This window comes from Myiozetetes cayanensis, unplaced genomic scaffold, assembly GCF_022539395.1.
Source record: "Myiozetetes cayanensis isolate MyiCay16 unplaced genomic scaffold, myiCay2020 scf17, whole genome shotgun sequence".
In the NCBI taxonomy this organism is placed as follows: domain Eukaryota; kingdom Metazoa; phylum Chordata; class Aves; order Passeriformes; family Tyrannidae; genus Myiozetetes; species Myiozetetes cayanensis.
In genome coordinates this window covers 8,064,905-8,089,686 of record NW_026087378.1, presented here as the reverse complement: position 1 = coordinate 8,089,686, position 24,782 = coordinate 8,064,905, and the positions used below count along the sequence as shown (strand labels likewise).

The 24,782-nt window shown below is 42.1% G+C and overlaps 2 protein-coding genes across 8 annotated transcripts in view; one reads left to right on the top strand and one right to left on the bottom strand.

The window, feature by feature from the left end:
- The window catches only part of RNF145 (ring finger protein 145), a 48,361-nt gene extending 43,484 nt beyond the window's left edge, over positions 1–4,877 (bottom strand). The window contains exon 1 of one of the 2 annotated variants that reach the window (XM_050311924.1): positions 4,674–4,877. The gene's annotated coding sequence lies outside the window, so the exon portion shown is untranslated. Of the gene's footprint in view, positions 1–4,439; positions 4,462–4,673 lie in introns of those variants that run through there. The other variant, XM_050311925.1, reaches the window with a different exon arrangement.
- Positions 4,878–11,868: 6,991 nt separating this feature from the next.
- On the top strand, positions 11,869–24,136 carry UBLCP1 (ubiquitin like domain containing CTD phosphatase 1). Of its 6 annotated transcripts, none has more exons than XM_050312099.1 (11): positions 11,869–11,959; positions 14,270–14,460; positions 15,004–15,095; positions 15,520–15,605; positions 15,694–15,809; positions 16,456–16,554; positions 17,500–17,537; positions 19,692–19,790; positions 20,227–20,343; positions 21,663–21,790; positions 23,121–24,136. In XM_050312099.1, exons 2-11 carry the CDS (start codon positions 14,307–14,309, stop codon positions 23,146–23,148), a joined length of 957 nt encoding a protein of 318 aa, XP_050168056.1. In that variant the 5' UTR covers positions 11,869–11,959; positions 14,270–14,306; the 3' UTR covers positions 23,149–24,136. The 6 variants fall into 6 exon arrangements, with proteins under 6 accessions (XP_050168056.1, XP_050168053.1, XP_050168054.1 ...); XM_050312096.1 differs by having other exon boundaries at positions 14,267–14,460; XM_050312097.1 differs by having other exon boundaries at positions 11,886–12,000; positions 14,267–14,460.
- The last annotated feature ends 646 nt before the right edge of the window (positions 24,137–24,782 follow it).

The window sequence follows — 24,782 nt, the reverse complement described above, 5'->3', positions numbered from 1 at the left end:
GTGAAATTTTAGTTACTTTGGATATGTCCGTTGACAAGCTGGCTTTGGTCTGCAGTCTAGTTTCCACTTTAGATAATTTTTCAGCAATACGTTCTGGAACCAAAAATATCACCAGGAAAAGCTTTTGTTTTCCTATCAGGTAAACTTTGCTAGACAGACTTTGAAGAGGGAAAAAAAAATAAACCCCCAAAATCTACAACTCCTATCTATAGCTAGGGAACAGTTCAGTGCAACAGCTCAAAAACTAAAATCAGACCCCCAGCTGACTGGTACCCATCCACTCCCCAGAACCACTCCTTCTTTATGCCTGTCCTGGTCTGGGGAGCAAAAAGAATTTGAAGTACAGACAAAATCCATTCTTCAGAGACTTAGATCTTTATGTCATCATTTTGAGAGGGAGGAAAAAAAGAGAGAAGCAAATGGAAGGAACAGGACGAAAAGGTCTATCAGATATGCACTCAGAAAAGAATTTCCCTGTGTGAGTTTGTAGGAAAAAAACCCTAACCCCAAACCTAGAACTCAGAGTATGTGAGTCACTGATCCATCAAAAGAGCTGTTTCTTTCCCATGCAGACAGAGGCAAGGAAAGGAAAAGACATCTTGCTCCCATACAATTCAAACCGGCTAACAAGGACAGCACTCAAAAATTTCTGCTGAGAAGGCCAGATCCAGCGAGATACCAAGTGTACTAATAAAGCAGCAAAGCACTGCAGACGTGCAGCAGCAACACTGTCATTGGCTTCCAATAATATTCAGTTCTTATAGATCACTACAATAGTTCAGTAATTTCGAATAATAACCAGAGACTATTTAGCCTTCAATTTAAAGGTCAGCAAACAGACAGTTTGATCTTGCTATATAAGCAGTTAACAAGAACAAACAATTTTTTTTTCTTTCTTTTTGTTTTCTACCTGGTCTGACAATACAGATGCTATAGAGCTGCTGCAGTGGTGTGACTGGAGAACTGGTATTTCCACCTAGAAAACACAGGAATTCCTAAATTCCTACTCACCCAAGACTCACTCAGTTGCGAACTGGGGCACAGCTAAGGTTAACCACTCCAAATAAATACAGAACATATTTTGCAAAAAACAAATATTACTGCAAAACAAATTAGGTCAACCTCTTATCTATTCACAGGGACTTCAGTGAACATGCATTCACATGAAAGGCATACTGAAAAAGGACAAAAGCAACTAGAGAAGGTTAACTGCAGAGAATAATAAAATAATCTATATTTCCAACTTTCATTAAATCTAGCAAGTTTCATATGAGTGAGAAGAAAACCAATTCAGGAAACTGAAGATACATATCACAGAGCTGTGAAATTTTCTTAAAAGATTTATTTCTTGAGTACATTTATACACTATGAACAGTTTCAGCCCACTCTCAATTACACAGCAAATGCATTATATTATTTATAGGCAGCCTGTAAAACATCCTGTGTCTTTTATTTTTCATAATGGGCAGGTAAGACCAGGGAGCTGAACTCAGGGACTAACATATGCTAACAAAGATTAACAGATCCACCAGTTATGCAGCAAAATCCTTCTGTGGATTCCTACAGGATCCGCACTCTGCCTGCGTATGATCAGTTCAAACCCAGTCACCCTGAGAGGGGCTGCCTGATTTTAAGGTTGTGGTTTATAGTTAGGCACCTGAAAGACAGGAGTCTAATTCATTAAAATTAAACTATAATTAATAACATCTTTAATTAAAGTCTTCAGAAGAAAAATCTAGATTGAATCAACAAACTAAACTGCTCTGAGGTCCTTTTTGGTTCTGCAGTTTCTTGCCAGTCCCAGGTTTGGTTTATTAACTAGTTATTCAGCATTTTTTTTGCCATCACAGCCGTGTTTGCAAGCCCACACCTACCAGCCTGCCTAACCACATTTGTATCAGCACATTCTGAGAAAATCTGGGCAGCAATCCCAAAGCGCCTCTGCAGAGGAGAGAATACCCAGAGGACCTGCACACGGAGCACTAATGACAGCCCGGGATGATGCAGTCTGTGACATCCCACCTCGGAGAGCTGGATCACAGCACGACCAGACACACAAGTAAAGCTGCCATACCCCATCAGCCTCACAAAAAACCCTGCAACCCAAATGTGTTACCAGGATGAAGTTACATGGCAGGATGAAATATATTTCATCTTCCACACTTGTTCAGACAGTTTTTAGCAATTTCAGCTACAGACACAGCCTATGTTTAGAATCTGCAATGCCAACAACTAGTTACCTGACTGGTAAGAAGTTAAAATACAAAATAAGACTGTCAAGATTTCTCTAAGTCCACACTGATAAAGTTTCCATCGCTGCTGCTCCCTTATCTGAGTCATGTAAATAAAGAGCATCAGCTTCTAGGTCTGTGAAATAGGCAGCTTAGCTTCCTGCAGCACCAGGCTCATGCAACAGAAATATCAAACAAATGGTGAAAATATCTAGAAAAGTTCCTTTTAAAACATGTTCAAACTCAAGACATGCAACCACAGAATTCTTCCAGAAAAACTCCCCGAGATTAAGTACCCACTTCTGAGTGTTCCTCCCAATTACACGTCTAATTACAGAGCAGCAGGGCCTCTCTGCAAGGAGGTGCTGTAAGGGCAGGGAAATGGGCTCAGGTGTCTGAATCACACTGAAGGAGTTGGACCTGAATATGCACTTAAAAAGCAAAACTACGGTGAACTGTCCAGTCTAACCACATCAAACACTGCCAGATGCATTTGGAGCTAAAAAAGGATTCACAAGAGAAAACCACCACCCAGGTTCCAGAGGACGGGAAGAGAAGCCATCTGTACGTCTGTGTGAAGAGGAAACCGACCCAAGTTTAGCAAACAGCTCAGAAAATGTTTTTTCGAGTGCAACATGAAACACCAGGCAGGCTTATACAGTTTTCCAGGACACACCCATTTGTTCAGATCTCACTGGCATGATGTGCCTTTCTGCATCTGCACCATGGACTCCAGCTGCTGAACCGGAGCGAGATACTGATCTCTTTCCATCATCTCCAAAGGAAGGAATTCCCCAGGACTTCTTCCAGTGCTCGTTGCTCGGTTCACATCTCCACCAGAATCAAGTGGCTCTAACATCAGTTAACAATAAGACTGATACAAACAAGGTGAATCCTGTGCTTTGGACAAGCAGCAGTTCTATATTGCTCTGTAAGATTTCTGATGATCCTTCCACATAATGGTGGTCACAAAGACAACCACTGCCTAATGATAATGATTTTGTGAATTAATTAAATCCTTTAGTGATATTATGACTCAAAAACTAGAGCTGATTACCACAGTTATTAAAGCTAACTTGAAAAAAAAAAAGATACAGTTTCTCATGCACAGGCAGCTGGTATTTAAGATAACTGGCAAAACTAAGCCAAGGTTACAGATAAATCAAAGTTACCAGGTGCAATACCTGAACAGCTCCCACCTTAATCCAGTATTTCTTTTAATATTTAAATCTATCTTCATTGACCTACAAACAAAAGTGATCAAAGAGTAATTATTTCCTTCTTCTCCTCCCACATTTGATCTCTACCGACACATTACACAGACAAAACCCCCTAATTGAAATACATGTAAAAGTATCCAAGTCTGAAACACAAGTTAACAGAAACTCTTTTATTAAAAACTGCATAAGAAATGAATACCGCAACACCTACAGACTTCAAAAAAAAAAGTGTACTGAATGAGATCACAAATGGCTAATATTTATGAGTCAAACATGCTACACAGATCTCACTTTTCTTTGGTAAAGAAATGGCATTGTATGCCACATCCAGTATGTAATATTCTCCCTCATTTGCTGATACTTGCGTGCATTACACACAAAAAAAAAAATTCGTTTTTTTCACTTTATTCTCCCAACCACATTATTTATGCACCAGGTCCCACACACACACCCCCAAAAAGGCAGCACAACCAGAAGATAAGAATCCCTCTAAAGAGCTCCATCTGTCACAAGTGCACTTGGTACACAGAACTACTCGAGCACGGAAGAAAAATGAAAATTCCCATCACAAACCTTATTTTAAAAGGCTACAGAAGGTCTCAAAAGACCGACTGACATGACATAAGTAGGGAAGATGGAAAAAGCCCTGTTCTCCACGCCACGGGCAGGCTGCTCCTTACATAAGCATGACCATATGCTCCAGGGCCCGTCTCCAGGAGGGGTGCCCGGCTCCGCTCCGTGTCTCACCCGTGGCAGCGCCCGGGCTGGGGGATGCACGGCCGGCCGAGGGGACCGGGGGGAAAACCCAGACCCCAGGGAGGGCGGGGAGCGCCGGAGCTCCCCGGCCAAGGCAGCACCTCGGTCAGGGCGGCAGGAGCCCGCAGCTCATCCCCGGGGCCCGCACAGGCAGGCAGAGAACCGAGAGACCCTCCCGCCGCGCTCCCCGGCCGGAGAGTTCCCTCCCGCCCGGCGCAACTCCCGCGCTCACCGCCGGCGCCGCGGGCGGCCCCGCGCATCCTCCCGGCCCCGCTGAACTCCAGTAACCCCGGCGGCTCCCGGCGCCGGCGGAGGAGGGGAGCGGGGAGGGGAAGGGGGGGATGGAGGGCGGGGATAGGAGCGGGCGGGGGCCGCGGACGGGGAAGGCCGGGAGCCCCGACACGGGCACGGACGGGCGGGGGCGCGGAGGGGCCGCGGGCGGGGTGGGGGCGCGCGCGGGAATCACCTGAGCCCGCGGGGTCGCCGCCGCCTCCTCCTCCTCCTCTTCCACCCCCTCCTCTCGCTCCCGCTCCCCGGTGTCTCCGCGCCTCTCACGCCGACGAGGGCGGCGGCGGCGGCTCGTCGGTGCCCGGCGGCAGAGCGGCTCCTCGAGGCTCCATGGCCGCGCCGCGCCGCCTCAGGGCGCCGCCGGCACCGCGCGGCCCCACGCACGGCCGGCCATGGCCCCGCTCGCCTGCGCGCGCGCGCCGCCCCGCTCCGCGCACGCGCGGGCCCCGCCCCGCCCCGCCCCGCCGGCCGAGCGGCCCCAACGGCCCCGCCCGGAGCCGCGGACGGGAAGGGGATTTTTGGGTGGAAACCACCGGGAATTCTGGCGGGGAGGTTTACGCTCCCCGCCCGCCAGAGGGGTTCGGCGCTAACGCCCTTCGCCCGCCCCCGCGAAAGGGCAGAGGTTTGGGTTCGGGTCCTCCCGGGACGCGCGGACTCGCCAGGGCAGCGGCGAGTCTGGGAGATGACTCAGAAAAGCCGGTCAGCAAAATTTTGAGGTAGTGTCTGGGCAGATGTTTAAAAGGCAGCCCTGCTATTTTAATAATACTCTCCTTAGTGGCCGCGTAGAACAAAAAGTGCTGTATGAATTTCAAATACTAAAGGCTGACTCTGTTTTTTTCCAGTGTTGCACTGCAGAATCTCCAGTCATCTTTGTTGTGAGATCAACCAGAAAAAACATCAGAATTTCTGTATTACTGCACTGTCATTTTTCAGCTGGAGACCTGAGCCAGAGGCAGCTCCCTCAGCACAGTTCATGCTTCACAGCCCTTGCATGAAAAGTCTCACCAGCATTTACTCATCCTGTAAAGGTTGCATGGTCAGACCCTAGCACACATTCCTAAGTGGTATGGAAAAAACCAGGATCCAAGGGAAGTAATGTTTTTTACCTTAATATTTGAAAAAAAAAAAAAAAACCAAAAAACAAAGCCACATTGTCTGGAACATGAAAAAAGAAACTTTGCTGCAGTGAGGAATGACGGAATACACTGAACTGGAAAATCCTGTAGTTCAGTAGGGTTGGGCTAGCCAACTTAATAATTGCTTTTTTCCTTCCATCTCTAATGAGAACTGGAGCATTCACAGACATAGGTATTTAGCAGTGCGTGGCCTTAACACGCTGTCTAACTCTGTGAAGCAGAGATATTAAAATAAGAGGTTTGGGTGTCCATTTGCATTCTGCTCTGCAAAATTACCCTTGTCTGTGTACCCAAAGGTTTTTGAGAAGAAAAGGGTAGTTTGAATGTGTCTGTGGTGGGGCTCTGCCCTGCTGCATCCTCAGCTGGTTGCACTTGGTGTTCACACTGGGCCAGTCTCCCAAACTCCAGTCAGTCCAGAACACAGCAGGGAGGAGACCAAATGGCACAACTGACAGGGGGCTCCCAGACCTTTGCAGGTACCACAAAGGGGCTCAGCACAATTTTTCACAAGCTTCAGATTTTAATACGATTTGAAACAAAACCAAGCTTTTTATTGAAAGATTTTTAGTTTGAAGCAAATATTTCATGCAAGGATTCCTAAACTCCATAATTCTTCTCTTCAGAAAGAACCAACCTGCATGTCCAGCCAAACTAAGGACGTGCATATGTGATTGTTACTCCTAAGCACTCCATGCTCCGGTCAGGCTTAGGAGGTTCACAGACCCCTTGTGCACAGGGCTCAGTGTCTCCTCTCAGCAGTTGGGTTTCCTCCTTTGTCACGTAACAGGTCCCCACATGACAAACGTTTGCAGCTCTTGTTCTATGTATCTTGTTAATAATCATGCCACTCTCACTCAATCCTGTTGTAGCTGGGGTAAACACACTGCTCCAAACCCTGGGCTCTGCTCCACCAGTCTCCAGCCACCCTGTTTTTCTGCCTGGCTCAGCCCACTCACCACTGTGCCCTTGTTCAACACTTGCCAGTACCCCACTTCTTATCACAAGGAGTGTGAACCAGAGTCATATAAGGCATAAGAATTTCGGCCTCATTTCTAGGGGCTGCTTGTCTACTCATGCCATGCATGGAAAAATGCATGAGTCACTTCTTTTCTGTTCTTTGTGGGCTCAGTTCAACGCTGACTGAGGTCAGGGGGATGGTGCAGGATCTCTAAGTCCTACCTCTCTGCAAAGCTGCATGGGAGACAAAAAGCCAGCAGAGAGAGACAAATAAATATTCACAACTATAGACAGCAACAGGTATTTATAGGAGTTGGACTGGAAGCATCTATTATTATTTTAGAAGTAATTATATCATGAAAGTATTGTAGCAAATCCCCAAAGTTCTCGCTTCAATTTGTAAGTAAACAATAGGGACTGAACCCCACCTTTATTTCATTCTGTCATCTCTAAGCATATAATTCTGAAAATGTGTTACTTCACAAAAGCAAAGGCTTTCTAATGAGCAGATCAGGTATGTGGCATTACCACTGCTTTGTCAGACATGGCTTTTTAAAAGCACCTCAACTTTCTGCTTCATTTCTCTGGAATTTTAAAAGCCTTCCCTGCATTTTACACTGGGTGGCTGAGAATTCTGAACTCAATGGTTGTTCATCTCTCATTATTAACAGAGGCCTTTGGATTCCAAAATTTCAGTGATCAGCAACTGAAGACTGAAGGGCACCACTATGGTGACATCTCATTAAAACTTTGAAAAGACCTTCTCAGAGTTCAGATAATGTGGAAGCTTGATTTGTCCATGCAGATGGACAAATGCCAGCACCCCAAACTGCTTACAAAGAAAATTCCTCATAAGAATTCTCAGAGAACAGCAAAATATGCTGACATGGAAGGGCATTGCATGCATAAGGTGGACAATAACACAGGCGGTTTTATTTGAAGCTTTTTACAAGCCATTGTTTCAAAAAATACAGATACATATGTACATAAAAGCAAAGGAATGTCTTAATGAGTAGGTTATATTGCATAAAGTCAGACAAAAGTTAAATAATGCAAAAATTAAGACTGCCTGTGAAACCTAATTTGGTGCCTCATGTATAAGACTGATTGATGGCATCCAGCCCCCAAAGCCTTTCTGTTCTCTTCTTGCAATTTTATCCCATTCACTAAACAAAGGAATGAATAAATTTTAATTAAACTTTAATTCATGCAGAAACACATACGCAGGCACAGAAATTGGGAGCATTACTGGGTCCCACAATAGCAGCAGAGTCAGTGCATCTCTCTCTGATTTACCTACTCTCACTCTGTATCCCCATTTGAAAAATTCCCTGCTTTTCATTATCTGTGACCCTATTTCCTAAATTTCTGCCCATCACTTAGCTTCTCATCAACCCTTATTTTTCCTCTCATTCTCACTGCTTTTCAGAGCTCTTTCTACAATTCAGCCAGTCACAGTTTCTCAATTTCCTATTTGTTTTCAATCTCTTCAAGAAACCACTTCTGCAGTATCTCTGATAATTAAATCTCCCCTATGACTACATATATTTTTACCACTTTCATAACGCTGGAGAGTGCTAGCTCCAAATAAACAGCTGCTGTGATTTTCAGTGTAACTAAAGGAAAGCCATAGCAATCTCTGTGTTGAAAACCTGGAGAGCTGGGTGGTGATGTAAGGAAAGGGATGAATCAGGTTTTGTTCAGCCAACAAAAGCATCACAGTTCTTTCCCAAGATCCCTTGCCAGTGGGGCATAATCTAGAATACAAAGAATCGAAGTAAATAAAATAAAAATCATCAAGCTGAATACTGGCAGAAGAATAACAGTTGCATTCAGAAAGTGGAAAATCATATGGTACACGGGTACAAGCCTCTAGTATTTATAGCATGTCATAGTGCCAACATTAACTAAATAATCCTGAAAAAACTCCTGTAAGGAAACTACATAAATATCATTCTAACCTCCCCTTCACTGATAAAGAAGCAGAGGCAGAGACTTACTGTATTAGCGATAACCTGAAAAAGTGTTTAATTTCAAACTGGAGACATTTCCATGTCTCCAGCTGAGCTGCCAGCTCCTAAAGCATTACTGGACACTGGGAATGCAGCACTCAGTGTTGTGCCCGGAGTCACAGTGACTCAGAATCACAGGGAGCATTCAAATGCTGCATTTCTGGGGCACAGTGATGGCAGTGTCCAGCACACCCCGCTGGCTGCTCTGCTGCAGTCAAGTGGTGATGGAGTCAAGGGCAGGAGACTTGCACACACGGCTGAGTCAGGCTGGAAACACTGGGATGGGATTAGACTTCCAGGGTATGACATTCTCAGACATCACTGCTTCTGACACCTGCTTAGAACAAATTATGTAACGGAAAAAGGGGACAGGGAAAAAGCAATAAGGTATTGTAGGAAACTGTAAAAAGAGGTGTGAAAGGAAACCAAAGAGCATACAACATATTAAAATACACTGCTACCAAGGTAGTTTAAGGATTCTTTCATTCCTAGTGCAGAATATGGGCTCTGTTCTAAATTTTTAACTAATGTGGGTTCAATTTATAAGTGGAGTAGAGAGGCTGGTGCATATTCAAGTGAGTTTTCCAAACCAAAAAGCAATTTGGAAAAAAACACCCAAAACTTTTAAGACCTTGAAATCTCTCTGTTGGTCCCTTCTTAGTCTGCAGCACATTAATATCTGCACTGATTCTCCCCCACTAAAGTCACGGAATGAACAAATATTTAGCATCTCTCAGGCCTGCAATGTCATCACCTTTTGCTTTTCCTCAGATCACAGAGATGTGATCTAATCTCTCAATTCCCAAAGCAACCTCTGGAGCTTTCCACATGATTTTCAGCTTTAAATTTTCAAGGATCCTTACCTAGATTCCCCTGAGTTCTTGTGGGAATTTTGCTCTCTTACATGCAGCATGAACAGCAATTTAGGAGATGAGCTCCTAGGCTTCAGTGGTTATGCACAGGAGTGCATTGCTCAGAACACTCAGAAATGCGTGATGTGAACATGAGGCACGGGAAGGGAGCCAGGAGGCATCAATTTGACATGCAGTCACTTCTTTGATTTCACCCTGGAGCATCCCAGGACGGAGCAGTGCACATCAAGGTGAGAGGGAACGTGCATGTGCTTTAGAATTCCCCCACTGCTCTTCCCCACTCTTTGCTCTGCTAATTTACCACAGTGCAAACCCACCACGAAAAGTACAAAGAAAAGACTGTGCTGTTTGGGCTTTGAATTGTAATTATATGGTCATAGTCAAGTCACCACTTTGCACTTATTAACATTAGGATTGAGCACCACCATGTGTTTTCACAGCTAAGTAAATGGAATTATTTATCTGCACCATATGAATGTTGTCAGGATCAGAGCATCTTTCAAGAATGTCCTGAATGCCAGGATACTAAAACACCAGCATCACACCAGAAACTAGATATGCCTAAATACCTATAAATACCTTTTCATATTACTCCTCAAACAGAAAAAAAACCCCAAACCCCAAACCCTACTGCCTCTTTTTCAAGAGATCTTTCTCAAAGCCAACAAGAAAACAATAAAAAATACTTAAAACAAATTACAACTAGAGAAGCAATCACACTTCATGTCATTTTTGTAGCCTGAATTTTTAAGCAGGCCTGGAGGGTGCATATTTTCATGACAGGGTGTGACTTCAATTACAAGTTGCAGCTTTGGAAGCTTTCCAGCACTACTGCAACGCGCTGCCTCTGTGCAGAGGACAACTGTGTGTCATGAAAGCAAAAAGTAAACCCTTAGTGACTGGGATACGAACACACCAACTGGTTTTAAGTGGATTTAAGTGCAGTCAGAAACTAAACTTGACAAGAACAGTCATTACAGCAGTCTCCCATTTGCACCACTCTGCAGGAAACCAAAGTGGTGCTTTTATGCAAAAACCTGAACATAGAACAAACTCAAAATTCATATCCAGGTAGGAAATACATTAAATTAATATCCTCTTAGGAAAGAAATCAGGCTTCTGCACACTTTTTGCTTATACTGCCCTTCTCCATTGAGATTTATTTAAACCAGGAATAGCTCTTAGCAGTTCCAGTAGCCATTCCAAAAAAACTTGGGACTCAGTACACAGCTGTTTATCTCTGCTCTTTTGTTCTCTTCTCTACTTATCACCAAATAAAAAAAAAAAAAAAGAGAAAGAAAAACTATCTGACCTCTCAACCCAAGCAAGACCTAAGGTAATGGAAACCTTCACTTCCTTCCCCAAATTTAACACCATCTCTACTGCTACCAGGTGGAACCACAGCCTGTGTCACCTCCACGTGATTTCACATAAGAAACCACACTTTACTTTTGCACAACAATTTTCTTCACTTTAAACTATTTCTGTAAAGCAGAATGTGTGAGTGCAAAAGGCCATTTTGGGGCAAAGTACATTTTTTCTTCTAAATCTGTTGTCCACCCACAAAACCACTGCAGCTGAAGCCAGTTCCCAAGAATCCCACAGTAATCAAGAAGTGACCCTTCATTCAACAGATACAACAATATGCCTGTAGAGAGTCAGCTTAGGAGCTGAGTTTGGAGTCACAGAATCATGGAATGGTTTGGATTGGAAGAGACCTCAAAGATCATGTAATTCCAACCCTCCAGCAGTGGAAGGAACACCTTCCACTAGAGCAGGTTGCTTCAAGCCCCAGCCAGCTTGGTCTTGAACACTTCCAGGGATGGGGCAGCCACAGCTTCTCTGGGCAACCTGTGCCAGTGTCTCACCTCCCTCACAGGGAAGAATTTCCTCTTAACATCTAATCTAAACTTACTCCTTCAGCATGAAGCCATTCCCGCTTGTCCTGTCACTCCAGGCCCTTGTAAATAAGCCTCTCTTCATCTTTCTTTACGCTCCCTTCAGCCCCTGGAAAGACACAATTAGGCCACCCCGAAGCTTCTCCTCTCCAGGCTGAGCAATCCCAGCTCTCTCAGCCTTTCCTCATGGCAGAGCTGCTCCATCCCTCTCATCCTCCCGGTGCGTCCCCTGGACTCGCTCCGTGTCCCTCCCGCGCTGGGGACCCCAGAGCCGGGGGCAGCGCTGCAGGGTGGGGGTGTCTCAGTCGGTATCCGTGGGCACGGAACCACCTCCTTTCAAGGTTAACAACAGAGAAGGCGCACTGGCGGCACAGCTGCCCGTGCAAGCCTCGTCCAGGGCCTCCCCGGGGCGCTCAGCTCCCCACCGGGAGCATCGCGGGGGTCCCTCCCGGGGCGGCCCCGCGCACATCCGGGCCCTCCCGCTTCCGCCGCGCGACAGTTCCGCTTCCTGCGGGCGGACGGGCCGGGACGGGGCCGGTGAGCGGCCGCTCCGCGCTGCGACGGCGGGTCTGCGGCCCCGGGCAGCCCGGTGGGTGCGGCGAGGGCGGGTCTGCGGCCCCGGGCAGCCCGGTGGGTGCGGCGAGGGCGGGTCTGCGGCCCCGGGCAGCCCGGTGGGTGCGGCGGGGGCAGGGGCGGGGAGGCCGGGCCGGTGTCGGGAGGCGGGGGCGGGCGGTTGTGGCGGCCGTGTGGGAGCTCCCCTCGCCGAGGCCGTGCCGCTGCCGGGACAGCCCGGTTGGCGAAGGGTTGCGAACCCGCGCTGGCACCGAGCGGTCCCCGGCCCCAAACCCCCGCTCCCCACCTGTTACGGGTGGCCCATCGGGCCCATCGGGCGCTTTGTGGGTTTGGGGGTTTTGTGTTGCTTAGCGGGACTTAAGGATGTGGATGTATCTCTTCGCGACCTGCCGAGATAAATCGGTGCGATGCTACAATTTAACAGCACGACTTCAACGCTTTCTCTGTGACCTTCCCACCCGTTGGCTCTTGGTGGTCCAAGGGCCTTGAGAAGGCTCAGAAGGTGTAATTAACCGAAGGAAATTGTATTTCACAGCCCCCATGGTAGAGCCCTCGGAAATCCGTGTCTTCCTCTGCTCCTGATCCACTTTCCTGTATTCATTGATTCAGTCCCTGTAGTGTTTTTGTGTGGGGTGAAGGTGTCTTGTCTGTGATGCTGCTCATCGTGACAGGGCTGTGGTTGTGTAAGGATGGAGGGTTGGTCAAGTGCTCATTTTTGGAGGGATGAGCATTTCAATTTAGCACTGGACAGAGACTTGAGTAGTTTTCACGCAGTTCTTACCCTGTGCATTTCCTTTCAGAATGATTTGAGTTATATGGTACAGGTAAGGAAACGGGCAAATAAACCTTTCTTTCTGTAAACTTACTCCAAGGATTATGGATAAGATTAATTTATGGCAGTAACCCTATGTATCAACATGGCTTGACACTTGCAGCCTTAATCTCTGTCAAACCACTTAGTGCTTCTAAGACCCCTTTTTCATGAGTCTTTTTCACAGTATAATACCAGGTCCCTATCTGATTTGAGAATATTTGGGAAAAAAAGGGAAAAAAAAATTCATTTTTTGTGATACCACTTTTCCTCTTGAGATTGTTTTCAGGACTCACAGGGACAATAGTGTGGAGGTGAGGCTTATAGTGTCCTCAGCAAGCAGGTTGCATCTAGCCTACTTCTTATCTGGTCTGAGCTTGGTGGGAGTGCCTGAGCAATTACTTGTTTGTTTCCCAGTAGCTTTTACTGCATAAAAGAGAAGTATTTTGAGAGCAGGTAGCCACTGACAATACAATGCTAGAGAGGAAGAAGAATCAGATTTTTTGATTCTGAGATTTCTTAGAGTTGTCAGACCTGCTTTTATTGGTGTAATGCATTTCTTGAAGGTGGATAACCCCAGTTTTTTCACAGGTCTGCCCTCTCTTTGATTATCAGTCTTTTGAGGACAGTTTCACCATCAGTGGTGCAGAGGCCTTCTCTGCATCTCCTGACAGTCTGTATCTGCCTTTTCATACCTTTCTAGCTCCTTGATTCTCTGTTTCCAAGCCCTAACAGACAAAACCATGTTCTTAATTTTGCGTTAACCTAAAAATCCTGGTTTTCTGCTGTGGTTAATGTAGGACTAAACTGTTAAACACAGTTTGTATAAACGATGCTTTGTAAAGTAAGGATAGTATAATTATGGTTGTCTTGTCAGCACTGCAATGCAAGTGCAGTTCTTACAGTGTAATTGCATTGTGTGGGTGTGTGTTTTGGCTTTGTTTTCAAATTCCTACACTGATATTGCTACAGTGAGATGTGACCTGGGGTGTGTATTACTGCAGGTATTGCACAGTGAAAGGGATTAGAGAAATCCAACGCCAAAAATGGACTGTTGCATTCAGGAAACTGTCTTTATGTGTTTATATGTTTCAGGTATTTAGTATTTGCTGTTTGATTATTGCATCTGTAAAGGTATCCATGGTTGGTTTGGTTGCATAAGAAGTGTTGCAGAGGACGTTTCTGAGCCTTGCAATGACTTTTATGGTGCTGCAGTGCCGGGTGTGCAGTGCACAGGCTGTACCTGCACAGAACACACAGCAAACAGTGAATGTGACATTGCTAAATACATCAAAGTGGAACTCAGAGCCCCAGTTTTAACATTGTTCTTTATCCCTTTGTTTCAACACTTTACCAGCGTGTTTATCATCCGCTCATGCGAAAACAAACAGCTCTTTGATGTGCAGTGTAATAAAAAAGTCAAGAGTACTTTAAATAGATGTTATGGTTTGTCTTGTGAAAAGAGCAGTTCTCCTATTTCTTCCTTACATGATCTTTGTTTTCCTCCTGCAGCAGATTTTTCAGAAAACAATACTGAACATATGCTCCAAGGATGTCTCTCTCTCTCATCATAAAATGGGGCGGACAGGAGTATACAATAACCTCGCTGTCAGAAGAAGACACAGTGTTGGACCTGAAACAGTCTCTTAAAGGCCTTACTGGAGTGTTACCAGAGCGTCAAAAACTACTTGGGCTTAAAATGAAGGGTAACTATTCCCATTTGCTGTTTGTTGTGGATGTGCCTGAGATGTTTAAGGACAAACATCCTCTAAACCTAGGCAAGATGCCCATTAACAGGGCATCTACCTCCCAGTTCTAGCTCTCAAATGAACATGAATACAGGCATTTTATAAATCACCAGATATTGGTTATTATTGATGAATATGATGTTCTGTGGAATGGAATATCCCTTTGGCCAGTTCCTCCCAGCTTCTTGCACACCTGCTCACTGTCAGAGCACAGGAAAATGAAGAGTCCTTGATTTACAGTAAGCACTGCTTGGCACCAAAGAACCATCAGTGTGTTATCAGCATTATTTCCACTAAATCCAAACCACAGCACTGCACCAGCTACTAGGAATAAAAGTAACTCAATCTCAGCTAAAACCAGGACATGGAATAGAATGATAATACAGCTTGTGATATCTGGTATTTTACAGGAAGCTTATTTTAATTAAGCATGAAATTTATTGACATTTTTCTAAAATCTACTCCAATAAAAAATTCAAATATTACCTGTTTGTGTTACAGGCAAACCTGCAGATGATGATGTTAAGCTCGGAGCTCTCAAGTTGAAACCAAATACTAAAATAATGATGATGGGCACTCGTGAAGAGAGTTTGGTAAATATTTTATCTGTTTATTAGGTTAAACAGGAAAGAATGCTTCATGTCTTCTAATTGTGATTTTAAATTTAGAATATTTCAGTCATCATTTAATAAATGATATAGTACAGTAGATTTCTGTTTGCATTTATTTTTCTATGTAAAGTAAGCTTTCCTGAAGATTTCTGAGAGCAGTGTGTATTCATGAAACTCCTTTATTGCTCTGGACTTGAAGTGCAAACCTGGTATTATGATATTCACTGATTTCTCAAATCTGAATGATCATCATTATACTTCAGTAATTCTTTCCACTACTTAAGTGAAATCACTTTGGTTAAATAGTATTTTTGTCCTGTAATGTGTAGTAACAGAAACTTGATATCCACTGTTATTTTCCTTCTGTGATCCTAGTTATCTTTTGTTATTATTATTATTCCTTTAGGAAGATGTCCTTGGGCCACCTCCCGATAACGATGACGTGGTCAATGACTTTGATATCGAAGAGGAAGTTGTGGAAGTAGAAAATAGGTTAGGAGTTTTAGCTATTAAAACAGTTTGTTATTGAATGTAGAGTGTGCATTTTAATTAACTGCAACTTTTTGCACTGTTACATTAGGGAAGAAAATCTACTAAAAATTTCCCGTAGAGTTAAAGAATACAAAGTGGAAATTCTGAATCCTCCTAGAGAAGGGAAAAAGCTGCTGGTGCTAGATGTCGATTATACACTATTTGGTGAGTTTTTATGCAACTCGTGGGATTTTTTTGTTTAAGAGCTCAGTTTATTTGCCAGATCACATTTCTTTGAGTTTTGCTTTGCTACCTTATACAACAGAACTTCTGCTTTGTATGATTTTGTGGTCTTCTTCTCTCATTTTAAAAAACATTGGGCTTTTAAAGTGTTGCATGGTGTTGATTTTAATGCAAGAAGACATAAAAAGGTGGCAATTTAATATTCTGTCTAAATAGTCTTTCTCTTGACACCTTGTGTTTTGTGGCAGGGCAAGATATTGTAAAATAGTCATCCTGGTCTGTACCTGATTGGCTCCACTTTTGGGGGGTGTGGGAGAATAGCTTCAAATTTTATTTACAGGTTATTACCAAACATACACAAAAACATGTTTTACTTGAAAATTCTGTCAAGCTGGTTTTTTTTGGAAGCCAGAATTTTCCTTCTGACTTAGTTTTCTGCAGTGTAGGTGTGTCATGGCAGCATAACTGTGAGGAGTAAATAATAGCTTAAATAGCTTAAATAATCTTAAAGTGCCTCAGAATTTCCCTCATGAAACTCCTGAAATCTTTGGATAGGTAGGAAAGTCAGACTGAACTTTATTAACTTATACTTTAATAACGAATTGCTTATCTCTTATATCCTTTTTAGACCACAGATCGTGTGCTGAAACTGGGGTAGAACTGATGAGGCCATACCTTCATGAATTCCTGACTTCTGCATATGAGGATTATGATATTGTAATTTGGTGTAAGTTTTATACTCAATACTTAAGAGTTTAGTGTAAATTGTCATTCAGAGCAGACACTCCAGGTGGGAGGTTTTTGTATTGCTTTTTAGTGTGAATCACAAGATCTAAAACAATGCAGAAATGTTTGGCTCTAAGTCATACAACTATTAGGGATATTTTAGAAAAATAGTAATTCTTATGTGAAAGAGCTCACGGCAATGGGTCTCAGCATCACTTTACTGAGTGTTACTTTGTACAAACAAACAACTGCTTGAAGTAACAGAACTGTATAATCAACATTCAAACACTGTTTGATAGTGATCTTTACAAATAATCTCCATCCAGACAATACCTAGTGAACTGCCAAATGAACCAAATTCTTCTGTCTAGAGAATTGGTTGATCCTTTGCCTTTGCATGCTGGGTCATTTCCTGTCCAACAGCTGCAGAGCAGACTTGAGCCAGAGCAGGGTTCAAACCATAATAAAATTGTTTTGCAAAATTTCATTGTCATAGTCTGGAACAATGTTTCTGCGTATTCTTAGGTAAGTGGACAATGTTGAGACTTTGTCCTTTCCAGACCTTATGTATTCTTATCATTGCTTCCAGAAGGAAATCTCCACAAGCAGTGTGATTCCTCAAACCAGGTGTAGCCCATTCCTCATGGTCCTGCAGACTGTAGAGTTCAGTAACAGCTGATCTAGAAAATGGTTTCTATACTTGCACTGCTCATCTAGTTGTTCATTTGAAAAGTAAGCTTTTCCGAATAAAAACAGACTTCCATGAAGGAAGACTGTATTTAAGGCAGTAACCCTGCAAGCTGCAATGAGGATAGATCTTTCTGAAATTAAATTTTGTGTAAAAATTTGGCTTTTGAAGTGAGCAATTTCTTGGCTTATTTCTTTTTTGCCTGTTAATGACTTATTTTGATAAAGTATTCTTTCTTTTTATTTCCATTTATTTCAGCTGCTACTAATATGAAGTGGATTGAAGCCAAAATGAAAGTGAGTTTTCCTGAAAATGCGTGATTTGTTCCTGGTCCGGGTAACTCTTCCTGTAGTTGGGCTTAGCCTCAGCATTACAGAGCGGATCAGAAACTGGGGAGATTCTATGAACCATAACCTGAGTTTTTTAAATTTTCATAGTCACCTTAAATTGTCTCCATCACAAAATTAGATTAAGTCTAACTTTGGAATTCCACACAAACTATCAGCATAGGTGCTAAATTTAGCAGAACTAAACACAAGTCACTACCTGCTGAAACTTGGATTCGTCACGCAGCCTTCACAGTTGCTTTCATCTTACCTCTAATTATAGATCTCTAGTCTTTAAATGTAATTTTCTTTTTAAAGGAGCAGACAGATGTGAGATGCTGGAGTAGGTTATCAAGAGGAAACATTTCATCTTTACCTATTGCAGCTGTGTGGTTTTGTTGCTTCCTCTGCCTTATTAAACATCCTGTAAGAGCTCGTTTTTCAGTCCTGGTTTCTTCTGTACCGAAATCAGGCAGGAAGCCAGTTTTGCACAGCTGACCTCATGGTAAACATATTTACTGTCAGGCTTAGCTGTAAATCTAATGAGCTTACTAAGAATTGCTGTGTGTTTGGTTGGTGGGTTGGGGCATTTTATGAATCAAAGATTGTTTCCATTTCAGGAAAAACTTTTCCAAGTTTAACCTTTTATATTTCCATGTATTATTATACACTATTTTTCAGGTTTTAGCAGAGCAAAGCACATTTTTCTAGTGTTCTCTTCCTCAAAATAATTAATTTCTACCATTTTTTTCAAACAAAAATGCCTCAGAGTGATCGCAGAAATGGGACCCTTTAGTCAGAACTATAAAGTGAAGTTAGTGCAAGTACAATCAGTGTTGAGCCCTGCAAACATTGCACTTCATGTGACAGTGTTACATGTTTATGGTTTGTCTGTCAGTGTTCAAAATGGGATGTTTCTCCTGTACTGGTCACCTTTCTACATTTCTAGCTTGCTTTCCCAGCCCTTTCATGTTACTGAATCTCTCTCTCTGCCTGCTCCTGAATCTTGATCCGTTGAGATTCCTACCACTAGATGCCACCTGCTGTTTCTCCTTAAACTGGTGGCACCATGCGTGCTTATCTCCAAAAATTTCAGTTTTTGTCAGGGAACAGTGATCCTAGCAATGCTTGGCACTGAAATTTTTGTTTTAAACTACAGAGCAGGAACAGCATTAAAAAGAAGGGAGTATCAGATAACCAGATTTAATCTCTCATTTGCCATCTATTTATGCCTGGAATTCAAACGGTCTAGAACAGCTGGTTCTGTCAGTATAACAGGATACTGACCCAGTCAGGTTGTGCTTTTCATTTGCCACATTCACTTTTTTCTTAAGAAAGCAAATCAGCTACCTGTGGCTGGATATTTGCAGGAGAGCTGCTGCAGTGGATATTTTGTCCTTGTTGTGTAGCTTTGCATATTACTGCTGCTGCACACACCAGAAGTTGTCAGCAATATCTGCGTTACACCATGTCAGCAAATTTTGCTACTACTTTTCAGCATTTGAAAGGAATTGAAATGGAAATGATGCTCTCTCATCTAGTTAAAGTTTTTTAGTTTTAAAAAGGATGTTTTCCTTAAAGTCTTTATTTCAAGAGTTATCAAATGTTTAAAGTGCAAACTGAGAGATTTCTGACTAATGTCTTGGACGTGTGCAGGAGGGAACGGTACCAATGAACTGTTACCAAATACTTCATCTTAAATTGGGCTGTGATTTGTACAACTCACTGTAAGGAACCAATAGCAGTCAGTGCACACAGTTGCTATAGGTAGTAAAGTTGAGGCATGTAGAACTTGTAAAAGATGGTGCATAAATGCCTTTCTGTATTTTGCCTTTTCTGCAAAGTTGCTTTGATTTTGTGCTGACATCAGTTGTTAAGTTACTGCTACTAAACACTGCAAAAATAAATTCCTATCAGCTTTTTTCTCATGGTAGAACAGTGTACTTTTATGATTCTCATTGTGTAACCAATTTAAATTGCCCCAGATATCTATTTTTAGCGTGTCTCTGGTAATCCCTCCGCTGCTCGCCCCGTGACAAACAATGTGTTGTAATTGTAGCTCCAGTTGTTCAGCAGTAAAACCATCTTAATTAGAAGCTTTAAAAATAAATCTTTGTTATGCAGGAGCTTGGAGTGAGTACCAACACCAATTACAAGATAACTTTCATGCTGGACAGTGCTGCCATGATAACAGTGCACACTCCTCGAAGAGGACTAATAGATGTAAGTACCTGTTTTCTCCTGATCTTTTTCTACATTCAGCTGACTTGTTGCCATACCCCTTTGAAATATTCAACAATAAAGTTGTGCTGGAGTTTTCATGCAAGAAAACTGTAAGAATCTTGGAATCACAGATTTTTTGCTACTGAAAGTCTCTATTAATGTTTTATTTTGAGTCATGCATTTGGATGTCACAGGTTTCAAATCAAATAGTAGGTAAAGGTTGCAAGAAAATTTAGTACCAACAGAAAGCTTATCCTTAGTGTGGGGTATTTAGTATATTATTTCACCTTTATTGAAGCCAAACTACCTACTAATGCTAAAGGAAAAGAATGCAAGTGTCCATTTGAGTTTGGAATCAGGTTACTATAGGTGCTGTTTTCACCTCCTATATATGATCTGATTGACCTCAGGTATCTTGTCTGTGTTGTATTTCCAGGTGAAGCCTCTTGGTGTTATCTGGGGAAAGTTTTCAGAATATTACAGCAAAAAGAATACTATTATGTTTGATGATATTGGCCGAAACTTCCTAATGAATCCACAAAATGGACTCAAGGTAACCTGGAATTTTCATTTATTATTACTTTTTCTTCCTACTTCAAGCAGTACTTTCTCATACTTCTTAGCTGTATCATGAGGAAAGGCTACTCTTAACTAGCAAAGATGCATATTTTATTATATTTTTTATTTACAGTGCCATTTGTCTGGACTAGTATTTCCCTAAGAGTAGTATTAAATACATTTTGTTTCACTATTAACTGAGCTTTTAAGAGACTACCAAAATCAATAAAATTATGATTTATGTTTAAGTTATACTTGCAAGCTATAATTGAGCTGGGCATTGCTGGCAGGCACCATTGAAATATATGACATTCAATCTCAAGAGTGGTCATATTAAATAGAAAGTAAATTAATTAACAAGTGACTGTACTTCATGATAGTATGCCAGTGTAATCACTAGTGTTCTCTTAGAAGAAATAATTAGTGCCTTGAGCCATTTTGACACAGAACAGCAAACATTTCATTTTTTACAACTGTCAACCAGTTTATGCTCCATTATTAGTGCTGGTTCTGAATAAAAATGAAATCTAAATTTTTACTTATATATGATGGTAGAGCAGTGTGGTACTAAAAGAAATTTCATAAATTTCTTTAAAAATGAGAAAGAGGTTTTCAAATGCAGAAATTCAAGATTTCTTTGAAAGTATCCATGATGTGAAAAGGGCAGCAGTTGATGAGATCTAACAAGATGATCTTAATTGGAAGGAGAATCAGGAATAGCAAAGATCTTGCTGGGCAGAGAATTATCCAGAGAGGTCCCTCTAGCTCAGATCTGAAAGGTGTTTATCAAAATGTCTTTAACAGCTGCAGACAAAAATGTTGAATCACTAAAACAAGGCCCAGGTATAATGTATTCCAGGCTTAAAGAAGATGCCAGATAAGCTTTATTTTTGACGTGTCTTTTCACAGAAGCTCTGATTGTAGTCAAAGGCTTTTTGTTGAAAAAAAGCCACACAGTTCATTAAGCAGAGATGAAAAACCCTCTTGCAAAAATCTCTGTGAAATCATATTAGAAAATGTGCCAGTCCATTCTAGATCATTTCATCAGTCTGTCTGGGAAGGGAAGGCTCAAAAAAGTGCAAGAGAAAACAAATTTCTTCCAGGGTGGTGCAAAGCAAAATCCCCACAGTCCAGTCTGCAGGAAGAACAGGCCAAATTGGATGTGACCACTAATGGAAAAGGTTTTTCTTCCTCTTACCTGTAAGAAGTTAGCATAGTACTGAAAATATACCTTAATAGATGGTAAATGATAAAGAATCTAAAACTCTTTTGTTGTGAGCCAATGGTTATACTCAGTTCATTTATTTTGTACAGATAAGACCCTTTATGAAAGCACATTTAAATCGGGATAAAGACAAGGAGCTTCTAAAGCTCACCCAATACCTCAAAGAAATAGCAAAACTAGATGACTTTTTGGAGCTGAATCACAAACATTGGGAAAGGTAAGAACAAAGTCAAAATTCTTCCTTCTGTCCCTGACCTCACATGTTTTGCTTGAAGTTGTCTCTACAAAGACTGGAAACAGTGGAGCTGATGAACTTTGACATCACTTATGAAGTTATGAAGATCTTTCAGTTTGAGTAGAATTTTAATAAGGCTGTTGTGTTTGGGCAGGTTTCTCTAAAATGATAAGATTTTGACAGAATGCATCTGTGTTTTCATAATTGTCCAGTATTCAGGACTGCCAATTATGCAATTATGCTTCCTAAAAGGAAAAGAATATTTGAAAGAACATGGTTCCCTTGCAGAGTTCTCCCTTGCAAGTTAGGCTGCGAGTTGAGATCCCAGCTCCTTTGTTAGGTGGCAACTTTTCTGGCAGTTACTTCAGAGCTCTGGGACGTTTCAGAGTGGTTCTCTGTCACTACCTAGGTTGTGTGGTTTCATAGTATTCATCAGCTCCAAATTACTGTGTTATGAACAAGAGTTTTCCAAGTGCTTAGGGCACTAGTTATCAACCTAATTCTCGCTAGAAAATAACTAGCTGAAGTGTTTGAGCAAAATTCTTCTGAATGGCTTTATGCAACAGCCTGAAGCTTCAATGCACGTGAAGAAAAGTGTGTACAATTTGATGTTTGAAAACCACCCGTTCAGTGCTTAAAAGAACAGCCTTGCAGGCTTGGTACAATTTTCTTTCTTGCCTCTGATTACACAGAAAGTCAAATGTTAAACCTTAAAAGTAGTGAAAGTCACTGGATAATTCACACTGTCAGTGAAATTGGTTGGATTGTTTTTCCTGAAGTATTTGCAAAGCCTTCACTGTCATACCACAGATTGTTCCAGCTCTAGTGCTAGAAGAACTGTGGAATCAGAATACAAGTCCTTTAAAGTCACTCAGATTCTCTAAAGAAGCTGGTGAAAGGCTGTGCTTTTCAGGTTATGCTGGATCACTGAATTTATTTGAAGGAGTGCCATTACCTAATGGGCCTTTTTATCTTAGAGGATGTAATAGCCACTTTTCCAGCTGATGTAATTTTCCATCCTCTTTGAATAAAACAGGTTTCCGTTTCCTTCCTCCCTTTTGTTTAAAAAGCCTGATAGAGTCTAACTAAAAACATGACTTTGAATTGCCATAAGATAACCTATCATGGAACTGAAAAATGTTGAAATCAAATAAAAATCATAAGTGGTATTGGTTGCATTTCTAGTTTGGGGTTATCAAAAGGGGCATTGTTAGTGAGAAAAGAAAGCAGATTCATACTTTGATCACAAGATCCTGGATATATTTGTACCTACCTCTAACTTTGTGAAAAACTGTACTTTTATTTCTTTCAGGTATCTTTCAAAGAAGCAAGGACAATAACACTAATAAAACTGTGTGGCACTGAGTTGAAGGGAACATCACAAAGATCATTGGACTTTTCCTTGCTTTTGTGCTAGAGTATAATAGTGCTGGACACTGGACCCAATGCCAGAATGACTGCTAAAACTTGGTCTTCCAGTTGGTTGTGGGTTTTTTAAAAGATCACAGCAATAAGCTCAAAGTGGGAGAAACAAGTCAGTTGCTTTTTCTTGCATTCAGTTCTGGTGTTACTTCTCAAAATACTTTCCTCTCCTTTGCTGCCGAAGTACAACCATAACCATCAAAGACCAAAACCATTCTGAAACTAGAAAGAAATATTTAGACCAAAAAAGTTGATTAAAAAGCCAACCTTGGCAGTGTATGAATTGTATAAGTCCTCTATTCCCTCCATCTTTAGAAACAGTCTCCCTCTCCCATTCCAGTATTTAAGTCTATAAATTACAAGTTGTCTAAGTTTGGTATGTATTAGTATGTCAGTGTTTCTCTGTGCAAGACAGTAAGATGGGAAAGTACCACCTCTGTGGCAAAGTTACCCCAGTATGTGAACTTGTACTATAAAGCAGCGTTTACTGGAAAACAAAAGATTGCAGTTTGAGGGAGAGAAACCCACTGTTATTTGGTCAGTGAAAAGCAGTCTGCCTGAAAAATTCCCCTATGTCAGATAAATGGTTTAAACCTCAGATGGGAAAGTCACATTCCTAACAAAGCATGAACAAAACCCTTGTTCTCTTCTAGCTAAATCTTGTCAAAGTGCAAACACTGTGTTTAAATACAATATTCAGCCATACTGTTCTTAAAATATCATTTACTTGCGCTGCTTATGCCTGCACTAGAGAAGTGTGATGTGACTGCTGTTTGGCATTTCCAACACTTGTGCATTATGCAGTTCATGTATTTGAAAGAAGACTGACCCTTTCAAATAAAAATGGTATATATTGTTCTTAAGGAACTATAGCAGTTGTGTAAATAATAAAGACCTTTTTCATAATTTGTGTCCTATGCTGCCTTAAATATGTAGCTTGCATAATAGAGAAGCCATCAATAATACTAACTTTGGGGGTTTTGGAGGATTTATTTGGATTCCAGAGACACTGGTTTTGCGTCAGTAGTTAAGTAAGAGACTGGTATGTGCCGCTGCAGATTAGGGCAGTGGTGCTGAATAGTGAAGCACCAGCCTGGCTGGGAAAGGAGCCTTGACAGCACATGTCAGACTGTCAGGACAGCAGGCACAAATGAGTTGTTGGGATGAGCACAGGAGGCTCCAGCTCAGTGACCTGTCAGAAAATATACAGTTTCTTATCCACGGCTCTGTGTGGTTTAGTGCCAACCCAAGCTGTGTTTTAAACTGGCAAACCAGAAACCTGATGCATAAAAATCATGTTTTAGGTACGTGTGGAGGGTGAGTATCTGGAGTTTTGTCTCCTAGAGCTGATTTCTGATCTAGAAGCTGACTGACTCCTGTACACACAGCCCAGGGAGAACCCCTGGGGTTAGAACAGCGATCCTTTACTGGAAGGGCTGCAGCCACATAGATAATGGACTGCAGGACTGGTACATGGTGCACTGGAATTCCTTTGAATTTAAACAATTGAAAAAAGTCAAGACATTGCACTTAAATCACCTGTAGAGTTTGT